This window comes from Salmo salar, chromosome 11, assembly GCF_965601325.2.
Source record: "Salmo salar chromosome 11, fSalSal1, whole genome shotgun sequence".
Taxonomy (NCBI): Eukaryota; Metazoa; Chordata; class Actinopteri; order Salmoniformes; family Salmonidae; genus Salmo; species Salmo salar.
Genome location: NC_138301.1, coordinates 39,191,354 through 39,208,933, shown reverse-complemented (window position 1 = coordinate 39,208,933; position 17,580 = coordinate 39,191,354). Strand labels below are relative to the sequence as shown.

The following is a 17,580-nucleotide window of genomic DNA, read 5'->3' as shown; positions in this document are numbered from 1 at the left end:
CAACCAATGGTGTTTATATGTGGTGATGGGATCCAACCAATGGTGTTTATATGTGGTGATGGGACCCAACCAATGGTGTTTATATGTGGTGATGGGATCCAACCAATGGTGTTTATATGTGGTGATGGGATCCAACCAATGGTGTTTATATGTGGTGATGGGACCCAACCAATGGTGTTTATATGTGGTGATGGGACCCAACCAATGGTGTTTATATGTGGTGATGGGATCCAACCAATGGTGTTTATATGTGGTGATGGGACCCAACCAATGGTGTTTATATGTGGTGATGGGACCCAACCAATGGTGTTTATATGTGGTGATGGGACCCAACCAATGGTGTTTATATGTGGTGATGGGACCCAACCAATGGTGTTTATATGTGGTGATGGGATCCAACCAATGGTGTTTATATGTGGTGATGGGACCCAACCAATGGTGTTTATATTTGGTGATGGGATCCAACCAATGGTGTTTATATGTGGTGATGGGACCCAACCAATGGTGTTTATATGTGGTGATGGGACCCAACCAATGGTGTTTATATGTGGTGATGGGACCCAACCAATGGTGTTTATATGTGGTGATGGGACCCAACCAATGGTGTTTATATGTGGTGATGGGACCCAACCAATGGTGTTTATATGTGGTGATGGGACCCAACCAATGGTGTTTATATGTGGTGATGGGACCCAACCAATGGTGTTTATATGTGGTGATGGGATCCAACCAATGGTGTTTATATGTGGTGATGGGACCCAACCAATGGTGTAGATGTCTCTCTAGAAACTAGGGCGATATTGAAGTACGTCCAGAGGAATGCATTTTTCTCTTCTAATGAGATTTATAGGGGTCCATATGTTCCTGGTTTTGGAGATGTGTGTGGGAGATTTAGGAGGGGGAGACCTGCACCTTGTTCGGGTCACGGAGGGGTTGTGTTATCTCAGTCTGAACCCCGTTGGCTCCTCCTAAGGGTGAGATGTCTTGATATGAGATATGAGACGACACCACATACCAAAAAACGACACAACAACACTGACCAATAGATCAACATTTAATACATTTGAACAGTACAAAAATACAAAACTACTGTTTAAAAAGGATAGCAATGTAGTCATATATACACAAAGGAAGTGACATTTTACACTGTAGGCACATAAAACACATGTACACATTTCCTCCAGCAATCACAGTATCATTTTCTGTTTTACTCGTTGTCTCGTTGGACATAGAGTGACATTGTCTGTTTCCTAACTTCAGTTTACATGGTCTAGCTCCAGTACATACAGGTCTAGGATCTTCATTTGATATGCAGGAAATGTAAAACTTGTTTGAGGTTTTAAAAGTCTTCTGAAGTTTATAATTTCCAATTTGAAATTTCAGACTTGATTTTCCCTTACGAAAAATGTATCAACCCCTACTTAAATGTCTATTAATTATAATCCACATAATAATTCCCATTTCCTGTTGCTGCCGGATTATTTTCCTGCTGTAGCAAACCGTCTCAAATTAAGATCCTACATCTGTAGTAAAACATTTATGGCAAAGAAATGAACATAAAGCCAGTGCAATTATAATACAACAACAAAAGAATAACAATTGATGTGTCTTCTCACCCAGACAGCAGATTCCTAGTCATGTCTAAGGAGGAAGCTGGTTGTGTATATAAGAAAAATATCAACTATTTGATTTATAACAAGAAAAACAGGGAATCCTAGTGCTGGGTTGACAGGGGTTGAAGCTACAGTAACCGTTGATGTGGCATAAATCAGAGGTGGTATTGATCTGTTCGTCTTCCATCCAAAGGGTGCACGGTGAAACTATGTTCTTTAGTTGGAGCAATAGAGGCCACATTTGAGTTGTACTTTCCGCTTATGGCACTCGGTGGGTTTAGGTCCAGTCATCATTGTTGCTCAGATGGCTATGCGTTTGGTATGGTCCAATCCAGTCTTGTCCAGTCCAAACCGGTTTAGTACTGGTCAGATGGCAGATTGTAATTTGATCAGGTTCCTCTGGTGCATGCTGTGGTGGCGAACTAACTCATCAGACCTGGCAAACTTCTTCTGACAGCTGGACCAGCGGCATGTAAAGGGCTTCTCACCTGAGAGGAGAGGAGAGGAGAGGAGAGGAGAGGAGAGGAGAGGAGAGGAGAGGAGAGGAGAGGAGAGGAGAGGAGAGGAGAGGAGAGGAGAGGAGAGGAGAGGAGAGGAAGAGAGGTGTGTCAGATTATGTAGTGGTGAGCTGAGCCATAACAAAAAAATCTAATCTGTTATTCAAATCTATAATGAATAAACGCTTCATAATTGTATACACTCATTAGCATGGTTACTACGGTAATCATTAGGCCTATTGGCTATTTAATTAATTGTATTTAATTAGGATTAGATGGAGCTAACTCAGCAGCTACTCTTCCTGGGGTCCACATCATAGAAGCAGTGTAGTGACCAGGATTATTACCACAGTAGAAAAGCAGAGGAATAGGTAGAAAATAAAGGTATACGCACTTGTTTTACCTGTATGTGTCCGAGTGTGTGTCTTAAGATGGTCTGACCGTGAAAACTTTCTCTGACACGTCTCACACTGGAATGGTTTCACTCCTACACAGAGAGAGGTGGAGAGAGGTGGAGAGAGGGGAAGAGAGGGGGAGGAGGGGGAGAGAGATAGGTGCGGTTAAGAGTTTATAAAGATTATTTTTAAACTCTGGGTAGAGAGAGAAGAGTTGGAGAGAACAAGAGAGAGAGAAAGCAAGAGAGAGAGAGAGAGCGAGAGATAGAGAGAGAGGGAGAGATAGAGAGATAGAGATAGAGATATATATATATATATATATATATATATAGAGAGAGAGAGAGAGAGAGAGAGAGAGAGAGAGAGAGAGAGAGAGATAGAGAGATAGAGAGAGAAAGAGAGAGAGAGAGAGAGCAAGAGAGAGATAGAGAGAGAGAGAATGAGAGAGAGAGAGAGAGAGAGAGAGAGAGAGAGAGAGCAAGAGAGAGATAGAGAGAGAGAGAGAGAACTGACCTGTGTGTCTGCGTTGGTGTCTCTTCAGTTGATCTGATCTGGAGAATCTCCGTCCGCAGTCTGTGAAGTCACACTGATACGGCTTTTCTCCTGCAATCATCATCATCATCATCACCCCCATCATCATCCTCATTATCACAACTACCAGGCCAGTGAGAAGCATGTAAAGCAAATGACTGTTGTCTGTATGTTGTCTATCTGGGGTGTACTGACCCGTGTGTTTCCTGCCATGCATCTGCAGGTGGGAAAGTTTGAAGTATCTCTTATTGCAGCCGGGGTAGGCACACACAAACGGACGCTTCTCATTGGTCTCTGATGACCTCACCACAGACGGTGTGATACCAGGCACCCGCCGCACATCCTGAGAGAGAGAGAGAGAGAGAGAGAGAGAGAGAGAGAGAGAGAGTAGGTGAGTGAGTTTATCACAGGTGTGTGTGTGTGTGTGTGTGTGTGTGTGTGTGTGTGTGTGTGTGTGTGTGTGTGTGTGTGTGTGTGTGTGTGTGTGTGTGTGTGTGTGTGTGTGTGTGTGTGTGTGTGTGTGTGTGTGTGTGTGTGTGTGTGTGTGTGTGTGTGGACCCTGACCTGTAGTCCTCTGAAGAGGCCGTGTGTGTGGATGTGGTACTGGGCACTACAGCTGAGGACCACCGGAGGAGGGGGGGCCGTGGGGTCACTCTCATATCCTGTCCCATGACTGTAAGGCCAGCAGAGGTGAGGCTGGGGTGAGCACAGTGCACTACCATGACAACAAGACTGAACATCTAACAACATGCTACTCTAACAGTCAGTGATGTCCCACTTCTTCCAGTTATTCCTGTTGGAGTGAGAGGGAGGGTGGTGGACGAGGGTCAGAGAGGTATGCTTCTATCTTATCCTCACACCTTCTGCCTGTCCTCCATTCAGGGACATATCAATTCCAACTCCTGTGTTGATCTTGGTAACGGGGTGTAAAATTGAGGGAGAGAGAGAAGCGAGAGAGAAGAGGGAGAGAAGAGAGAGAGAAAGAGGGAGAGATAGGGAGAGAGAGAGAAAGAGAGGGAGACAGGGAGAGAGAGAAAGAGGGAGAGAAAGAGAGAGACAGAGGCAGCAGCTGTGTATTCATTTCATTGTACTCTCATCCCCGTCTTACCTCCCTCCTCCATTCTCCCTCCTCCGTCCTCCCTCCTCTGTCCTCCCTCCTCCGTCCTCCCTCCTCCCATCCTCCCTCCTCCCATCCTCCCTCCTCCTCCATTACCTCCCTGACTATGGTCAAGGCTCCGCAAAATAAATATACTACAGGAAGCTAAACACACACATACACACATATATACACAACACACACATATATACACAACACACACAACACACATTGATGGACCATGCAGATAGAACTCCACCGTCCACCCAGCTTGGTACCTTTTGATGGTGGACAGTGTGTTAGCAGGGTTCCACGCTACACACTCCAGCTGAGAGGCCATCTGGTACAAGTTATCACTGAGGAAAACACACACAGACAGAAAGATTGCAGGTTATCACTGAGGAAAACACACACAGACAGAAAGATTACAGGTTATCACGGAGGAAAACACACACAGACAGAAAGATTGCAGGTTATCACTGAGGAAAACACAGACAGACAGAAAGATTACAGGTTATCACTGAGGAAAACACACACAGACAGAAAGATTACAGGATATCACTGGGGAAAACACAAAAACAGAAAGATTGCAGGTTATCACTGAGGAAAACACACACAGACAGAAAGATTGCAGGTTATCACTGAGGAAAACACACAGACATAAAGATTACAGGTTATCACTGAGGAAAACACACACAGACAGAAAGATTACAGGTTATCACTGAGGAAAACACACAGACAGAAAGATTACAGGATATAACTGAGGAAAACACACAGACAGAAAGATTACAGGTTATCACTGAGGAAAACACACAGACAGAAAGATTACAGGTTATCACTGGGGAAAACACAAAGACAGAAAGATTACAGGTTATCACTGAGGAAAACACACACAGACAGAAAGATTACAGGTTATCACTGAGGAAAACACACACAGACAGAAAGATTGCAGGTTATCACTGAGGAAAACACAGACAGACAGAAAGATTACAGGTTATCACTGGGGAAAACACAAAGACAGAAAGATTACAGGTTATCACTGGGGAAAACACAAAGACAGAAAGATTACAGGTTATCACTGAGGAAAACACACACAGACAGAAAGATTGCAGGTTATCACTGAGGAAAACACACACAGACAGAAAGATTACAGGTTATCACTGAGGAAAACACACACAGACAGAAAGATTGCAGGTTATCACTGAGGAAAACACAGACAGACAGAAAGATTACAGGTTATCACTGAGGAAAACACACACAGACAGAAAGATTACAGGATATCACTGGGGAAAACAAACAGACAGAAAGATTGCAGGTTATCACTGAGGAAAACACACACAGACAGAAAGATTGCAGGTTATCACTGAGGAAAACACACAGACATAAAGATTACAGGTTATCACTGAGGAAAACACACACAGACAGAAAGATTACAGGTTATCACTGAGGAAAACACACAGACAGAAAGATTACAGGATATAACTGAGGAAAACACACAGACAGAAAGATTACAGGTTATCACTGAGGAAAACACACAGACAGAAAGATTGCAGGTTATCACTGAGGAAAACACACACAGACAGAAAGATTACAAGTTATCACTGAGGAAAACACACACTGACAGAAAGATTACAGGTTATCACTGAGAAAAACACACACAGACAGAAAGATTACAGGTTATCACTGAGGAAAACACACAGACAGAAAGATTGCAGGTTATCACTGAGGAAAACACACAGACAGAAAGACTGCAGGTTATCACTGAGGAAAACACACACAGACAGAAAGATTACAGGTTATCACTGAGGAAAACACACACAGACAAAAAGATTACAGGTTATCACTGAGGAAAACACACAGACAGAAAGATTGCAGGTTATCACAAAGGAAAACATACACACAGAGAAAGATTACAGGTTATCACCGAGGAAAACATACACACAGAGAAAGATTGCAGGTTATCACTGAGGAAAACACACACAGACAGAAAGATTACAGGTTATCACTGAGGAAAACACACAGACAGAAAGATTGCAGGTTATCACTGAGGAAAACACACACAGACAGAAAGATTACAGGTTATCACTGAGGAAAACACACACAGACAGAAAGATTACAGGTTATCACTGAGGAAAACACACAGACAGAAAGATTGCAGGTTATCACAAAGGAAAACATACACACAGAGAAAGATTACAGGTTATCACTGAGGAAAACATACACACAGAGAAAGATTACAGGTTATCACCGAGGAAAACATACACACAGAGAAAGATTGCAGGTTATCACTGAGGAAAACACACACAGACAGAAAGATTACAGGTTATCACTGAGGAAAACACACACAGACAGAAAGATTACAGCTCCACATTATTTACTGTATACACCATTAAAGCTAACAAAAGCTTTATCTCGGTTAACGCAGAACTAAAATCTTGCATAATGTGGTTTACTTAGTCTGTCCACGAGACATCAACACAAGCTATACTGATATGATTTGATGACTGAAATCAGTTGAACAGAGAAGAGACGGGGGGGGGTGTAATGGCTGGACAATTTGCTTTTACGGTCAGAAAACCCCCCCTCTCCCTCCCTCATCCCCGTGTTTCTGGATAAGGATAATGAAGACATGACAGTATGGGAAACCCCACATATTTCCTTCATGAACACATCCAGTCCACTCAAAGAGCTCATTAGAAACCCTGGGCTGTGAAGCCATTAGTCACATTGGCAGATGATTACACTGGCTACAACACACACACACACACACACACACACACACACACACACACACACACACACACACACACACACACACACACACACGCGCGCACACACACACAGAGACGTGATACACACCCACAGGCAGCGAGGGTGAGTGTGACCGTGCCTAGTACATGGTGAACCAGTGCATGATATCACTCTGTCCTCACAGTATCATTACATTCTTACACATTCCAGGAAGAGATTCTTACACATTCCAGGAAGAGATTCTTACACATTCCAGGAAGAGATTCTTACACATTCCAGGAAGAGATTCTTACACATTCCAGGAAGAGATTCTTACACATTCCAGGAAGAGATTCTTACACATTCCAGGAAGAGATTCTTACACATTCCAGGAAGAGATTCTTACACATTCCAGGAAGAGTCCTATGAAGGAGTATTAATCAAGTTGAACATGTGGTGAATATGGAGAGAAATCTATATTAATAATATCCTGTACATCAGTGGAGGCTAGTGAGGGGAGGAAGGCTGATAGTAATGGACATAATGGAGTGGATGGAATGGAATGAATGTTTCCATGTGTTTCATTCAATTCCAGCCATTACTATGAGTCATCCTCCCCTCACCAGCCTCCACTGGTGTACAAAAAACATCAAATGACCTGTGCGATATACCAGGGTCAGGTGTACTGTATGAGGCAGCACTGCTGGTAATCAGGCTGATGATAAGTGTGTGGGTGTGGGTGTCTGGGTGTGTTAGTTTGGGTGGGGGGTTGATCTGATGGTTCCTAGCTCTGGAATAGGAGACGGAAGTCCTGGCTATAAAGGGAGAAGGGACTCTTCTCTTCCTCTCTTATCAGAACTTGTTCCTGTAGTTGAGTTCCTTCTCTTCCCCCTCTCCAAAAACAAACTGAGGTCAGCATTTGAAGAATCCTGGCTCAGTTTGCCTGCTGAGATGTTTTGGGTTAAAGAAATCCCCCCATGTTACAGAAAAACAAATGGACTGAGATGTGATTCCCCTCTCCTCTCCTCCCCTTCCACCCACCACTTCACCTCTCTCCTCCTCTCCCTCTCCTCTCCTCTCCTCTCCTCTCCTCCCCTTCCACCCACCACTTCACCTCTCTCCTCCTCTCCCTCTCCTCTCCTCTCCTCCCCTTCCACCCACCACTTCACCACTCTCCTCCTCTCCCTCTCCTCTCCTCTCCTCCCCTTCCACCCACCACTTCACCACTCTCCTCCTCTCCCTCTCCTCTCCTCTCCTCTCCTCCCCTTCCACCCACCACTTCACCACTCTCCTCCTCTCCCTCTCCTCTCCTCCCCTTCCACCCACCACTTCACCTCTCTCCTCCTCTCCCTCTCCTCTCCTCTCCTCTCCTCTCCTCCCCTTCCACCCACCACTTCACCTCTCTCCTCCTCTCCCTCTCCTCTCCTCTCCTCCCCTTCCACCCACCACTTCACCACTCTCCTCCTCTCCCTCTCCTCTCCTCTCCTCCCCTTCCACCCACCACTTCACCACTCTCCTCCTCTCCCTCTCCTCTCCTCTCCTCTCCTCCCCTTCCACCCACCACTTCACCACTCTCCTCCTCTCCCTCTCCTCTCCTCCCCTTCCACCCACCACTTCACCTCTCTCCTCCTCTCCCTCTCCTCTTCTCTCCTCTCCCCTCCTCCCCTTCCACCCACCACTTCACCTCTCTCCTCCTCTCCTCCCCTTCCACCCACCACTTCACCACTCTCCTCCTCTCCCTCTCCTCTCCTCTCCTCCCCTTCCACCCACCACTTCACCTCTCCTCCTCTCCCTCTCCTCTCCTCTCCTCTCCTCCCCTTCCACCCACCACTTCACCACTCTCCTCCTCTCCCTCTCCTCTCCTCTCCTCCCCTTCCACCCACCACTTCACCTCTCTCCTCCTCTCCCTCTCCTCTCCCTCTCCTCCCCTTCCACCCACCACTTCACCTCTCTCCTCCTCTCCCTCTCCTCTCTCCTCCTCTCCCTCTCCTCTCCCTCTCCTCCCCTTCCACCCATCACTTCACCTCTCCCTCTCCTCTCACTCTCCTCCTCTCCCTCTCCTCTTCCTCTCCTCTCCCTCTCTTCTCCCTCTCCACCCCTTCCACCCACCACTTCACCTCTCTCCTCCTCTCCCTCTTCTCTCCCTCTCCTCCCCTTCCACCCACCACTTCACCTCTCCCTCTCCTCTCACTCTCCTCCCCTTCCACCCACCACTTCACCTCTCCCTCTCCTCTCACTCTCCTCCTCTCCCTCTCCTCTCCTCTCCCTTTCCTCTCCCTCTCCTCCCCTCCCCTTCCACCCACCACTTCTCTTCTCTCCTCTCCTCTCCTCTCCTACACTCCCACATTTTACCTGTTGTCTTTCCTCTCCATTTCCTTCCTCTCACATTCCTTCTTGGACTCTGTACCTGTACCCCCTGTATATAGCCTCCACATTGACTCTTTACCGGTACCCCCTGTATATAGCCTCCACATTGACTCTGTACTGGTACCCCCTGTATATAGCCTCCACATTGACTCTGTACCGGTACCCCCTGTATATAGCCTTCACATTGACTCTGTACCGGTACCCCCTGTATATAGCCTCCACATTGACTCTGTACTGGTACCCCCTGTATATAGCCTCCACATTGACTCTGTACCGGTACCCCCTGTATATAGCCTCCACATTGACTCTGTACCGGTACCCCCTGTATATAGCCTCCACATTGACTCTGTACCGGTACCCCCTGTATATAGCCGCCACATTGACTCTTCACCGGTACCCCCTGTATATAGCCTCCACATTGACTCTGTACCGGTACCCCCTGTATATAGCCTCCACATTGACTCTGTACCGGTACCCCCTGTATATAGCCTCCACATTGACTCTGTACAGGTACCCCCTGTATATAGCCTCCACATTGACTCTGTACCGGTACCCCCTGTATATAGCCTCCACATTGACTCTGTACTGGTACCCCCTGTATATAGCCTCCACATTGACTCTGTACTGGTACCCCCTGTATATAGCCTCCACATTGACTCTGTACCGGTAACCCCTGTATATAGCCTCCACATTGACTCTGTACCGGTACGCCCTGTATATAGCCTCCACATTGACTCTGTACCGGTACCCCCTGTATATAGCCTCCACATTGACTCTGTACCTGTACCCCCTGTATATAGCCTCCACATTGACTCTGTACTGGTACCCCCTGTATATAGCCTCCACATTGACTCTGTACCTGTACCCCCTGTATATAGCCTCCACATTGACTCTGTACTGGTACCCCCAGTATATAGCCTCCACATTGACTCTGTACCGGTAACCCCTGTATATAGCCTCCACATTGACTCTGTACCGGTACCCCCTGTATATAGCCTCCACATTGACTCTGTACCGGTACCCCCTGTATATAGCCTCCACATTGACTCTGTACCGGTACCCCTTGTATATAGCCTCCACATTGACTCTGTACCGGTACCCCCTGTATATAGCCTCCACATTGACTCTGTACCGGTACCCCCTGTATATAGCCTCCACATTGACTCTGTACCGGTACCCCCTGTATATAGCCTCCACATTGACTCTGTACCGGTACCCCCTGTATATAGCCTCCACATTGACTCTGTACCGGTACCCCCTGTATATAGCCTCCACATTGACTCTGTACCGGTACCCCCTGTATATAGCCTCGCTATTGTTATTTACTGCTGCTCTTTAATCATTTGTTATTCTTATCTCTTGATTTTTTTAGGTATTTTCTTAAAACTGCATTGTTGGATAAGGGCTTGTATGTAAGCATTTCACGGTAAGGTCTACTACACCTGTTGTAGTCGGCGCATGTGACAAATAACAGTTGATTTGATTTGATTTGGCCCTGTGTACAGTCTCACACCTACACCTCCTTCCTACCCTGGTGATCTCACTTCCTTCCTACCCTGGTGATCTCACTTCCTTCCATTGGTCATAACGTCCTCCTCCCTCTCAAAGACAGACTGACATTTGATGATCTCATCAAAGGCCATTGAATATATATATATATATATATATATAGATACTCTTATTTATTGTACTGTATTTATATTTCAACCAGGAAGTCCTATAGAGTATATATATATATATATATATATATATATATATATATATATATATATATATATATATATATATATATATATATATATAATATATATATATATATTGTCTCTATAGGACTTCCTGGTTGAAATATAAATACAGTACAATAAATAAGAGTATCTATCTGTGATCATCACTGGAGTCAGATCCTAAATAACTATGTAGTCAAAATGAACCCTGGTATCCTAGCAATGGTAGCACAAACATATACAGTGTAATGGTATGAGATTCAGGCGTATGGATCTCAAGCTATAGAGACCCAAGGTGATGAGGAGGTTTGTGAACAGAAAGGTACCTGTTATAGTTCCTCAGCAGTAGAGCCTGGCTGCTTGGACAGTTCTCTGAGGGGGGGTGGCAACCAAACATGGGGGGAGGGGCAGGGTACTGCTGGTCACCTGCATAACATACAGTAAATGAATCAGACAAACAAACCAATGAATTAGCATAAAGACCTGTAGGACAGTAGTTACAGCACGATGAAACCACATGCTCAATATAACACCAGATGGGTCTGTTTACCAGCTTACTATCTCTACTGCTATATCCCCAGGAGTCACACAGATATAGAAGCATCCCCAAACACACGCAGACACACACACACACACCAATAAAAACACATTTCCTCTAAACAATGATCAAAACAGCAGTCCTCCCAGAGGTGTTAAACCAATCAATCTCCTTTTGAAGGACCTACATAGCTCCTTCTCTGGTTCAGCTGTGAATTGGTCCCCTGATGGCCGTCAACATTCCACTAAGTCTCTCATAAAGCTGTTTCCTTAACTTATCATTTCCAGAGCCCAAAATGAACAGAGAACATACACAGCTTTGAATAAGAGCATAGTGAGATGTGGTGTTAAAAACAGAGAGAGAGGTTGAGGGGAGATAGGGAGAGAGAATGGATGATAGTAATTTATAGCCCTGTAACCTCTGGGTGACTTCTTTACTAACCTTGCTGAGACCTCAGTCTTCATTGTTTGTGAGGTTAACTTTCACATGCTGCACACACACACAAATACTAAAACACGCAAACACTATCATACACACAGGTGGACAGGAAGTGTTAAGGACAGTGATTGTTACCCATGGTGGTTGGAGGGGACAGGATGTCCTCGTGTTTGAAGTAATGACTGGAGAACTGAGGGGAGTGGTGAGACGGAGTGTGACCATAGCTGGGAGCCCCGTCCAGACCTACTGTCCCATAACCTACAGAGAAAAGACACATTATAAAGACAATACTTTCTCAGTTTCACCATTATGGCAGCATTTTGGAGGAAACTGTGAGTCTCCAGGAGCCGGACGGATATCTGAATCCTCATAGCAACATCACTGTAGTACGTTTATGACACCACTGAACCCTGTCTCCCTGGAAGGTATTCATTCACGCTTTCAGTAAAGCTGGAGAGGAAAGATCAGTAAGATCAGTAAATCTAAGGACCAAGTGGTCTGTGTGTCTGCACCTGCTCATACATACTAACGCACACACACACACACACACACACACACACACACACACACACACACACACACACACACACACACACACACACACACACACACACACACACACACACACACTACCAATCACACAGGCTAAACCCTATATGAGTCTCACATTACCGATCACACAGGCTAAACCCTATATGAGTCTCACATTACCGATCACACAGGCTAAACCCTATATGACTCTCACATTACCGATCACACAGGCTAAACCCTACATGAGTCTCACATTACCAATCACACAGGCTAAACCCTATATGAGTCTCACATTACCGATCACACAGGCTAAACCCTATATGAGTCTCACATTACCAATCACACAGGCTAAACCCTATATGAGTCTCACATTACCGATCACACAGGCTAAACCCTATATGAGTCTCACATTACCAATCACACAGGCTAAACCCTATATGAGTCTCACATTACCAATCACACAGGCTAAACCCTATATGAGTCTCACATTACCGATCACACAGGCTAAACCCTATATGAGTCTCACATTACCAATCACACAGGCTAAACCCTATATGAGTCTCACATTACCGATCACACAGGCTAAACCCTATATGAGTCTCACATTACCGATCACACAGGCTAAACCCTATATGAGTCTCACATTACCGATCACACAGGCTAAACCCTATATGAGCCTCACATTACCGATCACACAGGCTAAACCCTATATGAGTCTCACATTACCGATCACACAGGCTAAACCCTATATGAGTCTCACATTACCGATCACACAGGCTAAACCCTATATGAGTCTCACATTACCGATCACACAGGCTAAACCCTATATGAGCCTCACATTACCGATCACACAGGCTAAACCCTATATGACTCTTACATTACCGATCACACAGGCTAAACCCTATATGAGCCTCACATTACCGATCACACAGGCTAAATCCTATATGAGTCTCACATTACCGATCACACAGGCTAAACCCTATATGAGTCTCACATTACCGATCACACAGGCTAAACCCTATATGAGCCTCACATTACCGATCACACAGGCTAAACCCTATATGACTCTTACATTACCGATCACACAGGCTAAACCCTATATGAGCCTCACATTACCGATCACACAGGCTAAATCCTATATGAGTCTCACATTACCGATCACACAGGCTAAACCCTATATGACTCTTACATTACCGATCACACAGGCTAAACCCTATATGAGTCTCACATTACCGATCACACAGGCTAAACCCTATATGACTCTCACATTACCGATCACACAGGCTAAACCCTATATGACTCTTACATTACCGATCACACAGGCTAAACCCTATATGAGCCTCACATTACCGATCACACAGGCTAAATCCTATATGAGTCTCACATTACCGATCACACAGGCTAAACCCTATATGAGTCTCACATTACCGATCACACAGGCTAAACCCTATATGAGCCTCACATTACCGATCACACAGGCTAAACCCTATATGAGTCTCACATTACCGATCACACAGGCTAAACCCTATATGACTAATGGAAGTATGAAACAATACTGAAAATAGACTGTATCTTTGTTGACAAATTATCATGTTTATTGCTGTTGTCAAATTTGATAAAGTCTCAATAATAGCACACAGGAAACAGAGCAATTAAATATAAATTTAGATAAATATCTGTTAAACTTTCCCCTGACTTATCTTCTGGGGTCAGATCTTGGGGGAACAAGACCAAAATACTATTGGGACTAATAAAGAAACACGTAAGTCAGCGCTTGTCTCATTTCAACATTTGTTTTTAAATGAAAATAATGAACAACATGGGATTCAGAAATTGGAGAGCAATATAGACCCTAGATATTTTTTTAGGCTTTGTGTAAATCTTGGAGTAAACATCTTGACCCAATATATAATTTTGATTTAGAAAAGCCTGTTTCGGAGCAGAGCATTGCAATTTGGGCTCAGGCTAGGTTTCTCCGTTGGAAGGAAAAGTGCTCTCAAGGTCTGGATAATAAAGTAAGGCTAAGTGTTAGTCTGTAAAAAGTGTGTTTGAATGTGAGGTGTTTTTGAGGAAACTACATGAAAACACTCAAACATTATCACACACAGAACACATAACATCAAATGCTACAACATTCCAGAAAACCTAAGAATCAGGCGTGAGTTTTCACGTGTGTGTGTGTGTGTGTGTGTGTGTCTGTGTGTGTGTGTGTGTGTGTGTGTGTGTGCGTGCGTGTGCGTGTGTGCGTGCATGCATGGATGAACACGCGTGTGTGCGATGCGTGCATTAGTGCGTGCTGTGCGCACGTGTGTTATCAATTTCTATGGCACAGACAGTGACGGTCCAAGGTAATGTCCTTTTCCCAAGCCCTGTATGGTTACTATACTGTTAGCTTTACTAGTCAACATCTTCACACCTCTTTAAACAAGGCTTTATATAGCATACATAAAGGCTTCATTAACACTACATAAATGCTTCACTAATCATCTTTAAGCTTATCTCATGCTCTGTAAAAGGGTGTATGAACATACATAGTGCGTTTTGTCACATTTGGCAATTCAACCTACAATGGTTTTGTCAACCTTTATACACCTTCTATAGAGATTCACTTCATTATGTCAGGGATTACTATGATGTAACAATGGCCACGTTTATGTCATTTAAAAAAATATATTGTGATTTTTTTTACAAACAAAAAATTTTAAATGCAGAATGATGAGAAATGATCAAAGGAACTTAAATAGCTGATGGTTTGAAATTAGTTGAGTAAAAAATAAGACAGTTTTACTAAATACTGTCCACAACTACAGCACCAAAACAATATTCATTTGTAAGTTTTACAAACAGTTGATAAAAGGTTTTGTAATATTTTTTGTGTTATTTAGATTTAGATTCCAAGATGATTTCAACCTAAAATAATACTGGGGGGGATAAAGGGGAAATCTGCAGTTGGTACATCCATTTTGGGATTTATAAATTATCTACACATTGATTCTTCAATAATATAATTTATAAATGCCTCATGAGCTTAATTCAACTGTCCTACCCCATCAGAACCAATAATATAAGATTGTTTTACTACAATGTTTGTAAATAAAGTAAATGTAAATAAACACTACAGTATATAGCCTCAAACCATGGTTAAAACTATCATTTTTATATCATGGACGGTCAGTTCTTGCATGCATAGCTCTATCTATGTATTTGAGAGAGGTTACATTTCTCCAGTCCAATCCCTCAGCTTTTTACCTTAACGGCGATGGGGAAAACACTTTGTTATTGTTTCAACCGCTAATTGCCCCTTTAACTGGGATATTACAATCAACAATACATTTATAGCAGTATTTCAATTTGGTATTTTTTTTAAATACTGCTTTTTGTATTATTATGTTTCATTATTTCGAAGCACTATGTTCTTTGAAAATAAAAGTGAAAGTGAAGTGTTGAACACAGGCTGAGGGAGACCTCTAGGCCATATTGTTGCTTTAACTCCGTGAGTCGGGGCAGCGATGGGAAAACTGACAGCTCTCTTCCCTGTACAGGGCAGAACGACCCTGTGTAGTACAAAACATCCTGTTCAGACACAACACTATGGACAAGCCCCAAACATCAACTCTGGACAATTACACCCAGTAGAAATAGACACAGTCCAACACATACACACAATGACAGAGGAAGTACGGCATGGTCACATGAGAAATTCACAGACACGTCACTGACATCAGAAAGTGTAGGTGCAACGCTGATGGCCCAACAATCAATCAATCAAATGTTTTTATAAAGCCCTTTTTACATCAGCAATTGTCATAAAGTGCTTATACAGAAACCCAGCCTAAAACCCCAAACAGCAAGAAATGCAGATGTAAAAGAACTTTGGCCTTGAGTGGTGAGGAGTAGACAGCTTAGTTTGAGCTGAATTCAAGAGATGCTGCAGAGGATAGAGTGAGCCCAGAAAGGGTCAATGAGGTGGCTATAGAGGAGGAGAGAGGGGAGCAGAGAGCAGCCTTACCCTGGTTCCTGTGGGTCGGCGGGCTGTCCACACAGCCTGGGAGGTAGGCTCCATTAGGAAACACCCTGGACTGGCTTGGAGCTGGCTCACCGAAGGCCCCAACCCGACAGGGGCTTGTCCCAGTGAACTGGCCAGAGAAGTGCAACGTGAAGGCCCCCAGGCCACAGTGAGGGTCCTCCAGAGGGTCTGTGGAGCCCCAGCCGGGTTCCTGCTTGATGAGGGAGTGGTGGGAGGGCAGGGAACTGTAGGGAGAGCCAGGGTGGAGGTCCAGGTAAGGTGCCCACTGAGGGGCACCCCCAACGGGCAGGCCACAGCCCCCGCTGCTCACTGGTAGGGAGGGTACGGAGGGCACCGGGGGTAAGAGAGAGCTCAGATCTCGCACCTCGGAACCCATGGACCCCATCATCCCATACGGCTCTGTCAGCATCAGGGAGGGTGGCAGGAGATGGACCCTGAAAAACACAACCACCTGAGAGGCACAGACTGGAACAGACTCCTGAAGCGCAGAGGGGAGGATTGTCGAAAAATCTAACTATATATGGGTGTGAGAGCCTCCTTAGGAACAGTGAAGAAAAAGATTGAAAAAAAATTGTCGAGGCGACTTCTCTTCGATGCGATTTCATTCGATGCAATTTAACCTGGAACCAAACGCTCCGTCAAAAAGTCCACCAACGAACCATCTTTTTCCACTTGGATCCTCTCTGTTTCAGTCCATTTCAGCAATTGTCCAATGGAGTTGTAGAGTGTTCAGGTTGTCAGTTCAGTGGACAGGCCAGAGAGTGTAGTATCCTAGCCTTGTGGATGCTGTGCTGTGTGGGAGTGTGTGTAGTAGTAACAGTGCTTTGTCTCTGAGTGTGATGTCTGGTTTTCCTTACACTGCTGAAGGCTCTACTGACTTACTCACAGGCCAGGGGGAGGAGCAAGGACCGAAAGGCAGAAAGGATGACTCCTTCACTTTATCCACTACAGGCACACCATAGAGATAGAGGACTCTATTGCCCAAAAGCTCATTTTAGCATGGGCAGCACTATGGAGGACTTTCACCATTTTGAAGTTGTCAACTGGGTGGGACTTCCTACGAGTTAAGGAAGGTCGCCAAGAGGGATCAGCC

The 17,580-nt window shown here is 44.7% G+C and overlaps 1 protein-coding gene across 2 annotated transcripts; it reads right to left on the bottom strand.

Moving 5' to 3' along the window:
• Window positions 1-1,036: 1,036 nt before the first annotated feature.
• Window positions 1,037-17,349, bottom strand: LOC106562566 (Wilms tumor protein homolog). 2 transcript variants are annotated; one of them, XM_045689507.2, is made up of 9 exons: window positions 16,470-17,349; window positions 12,065-12,187; window positions 11,280-11,379; window positions 4,411-4,488; window positions 3,601-3,709; window positions 3,232-3,379; window positions 3,019-3,108; window positions 2,514-2,597; window positions 1,037-2,101 (listed from the first exon to the last, which is right to left on the bottom strand). In XM_045689507.2, the coding sequence occupies exons 1-9, from the start codon at window positions 16,894-16,896 to the stop codon at window positions 1,980-1,982; spliced, it is 1,281 nt and encodes a 426-aa protein (XP_045545463.1). In that variant the 5' UTR covers window positions 16,897-17,349; the 3' UTR covers window positions 1,037-1,979. The 2 variants fall into 2 exon arrangements, with proteins under 2 accessions (XP_045545463.1, XP_045545462.1); XM_045689506.2 differs by having other exon boundaries at window positions 2,505-2,597; window positions 16,470-17,348.
• Window positions 17,350-17,580: the final 231 nt, after the last annotated feature.

Excerpts from the sequence above, each read along its gene's own strand:
- LOC106562566 (XM_045689506.2), bottom strand. The coding sequence starts at position 16,896 with ATGCTGACAGAGCCGTATGGGATGATGGGGTCCATGGGTTCCGAGGTG. Across the intron at positions 11,380-12,064 it reads GTCCCCTCCAACCACCATGG|GTGACCAGCAGTACCCTGCC; the intron begins GTAACAATCACT and ends TATGTTATGCAG. Across the intron at positions 2,102-2,504 it reads GACACATACAGGTAAAACAA|GTGAGAAGCCCTTTACATGC; the intron begins GTGCGTATACCT and ends CTCTCCTCTCAG.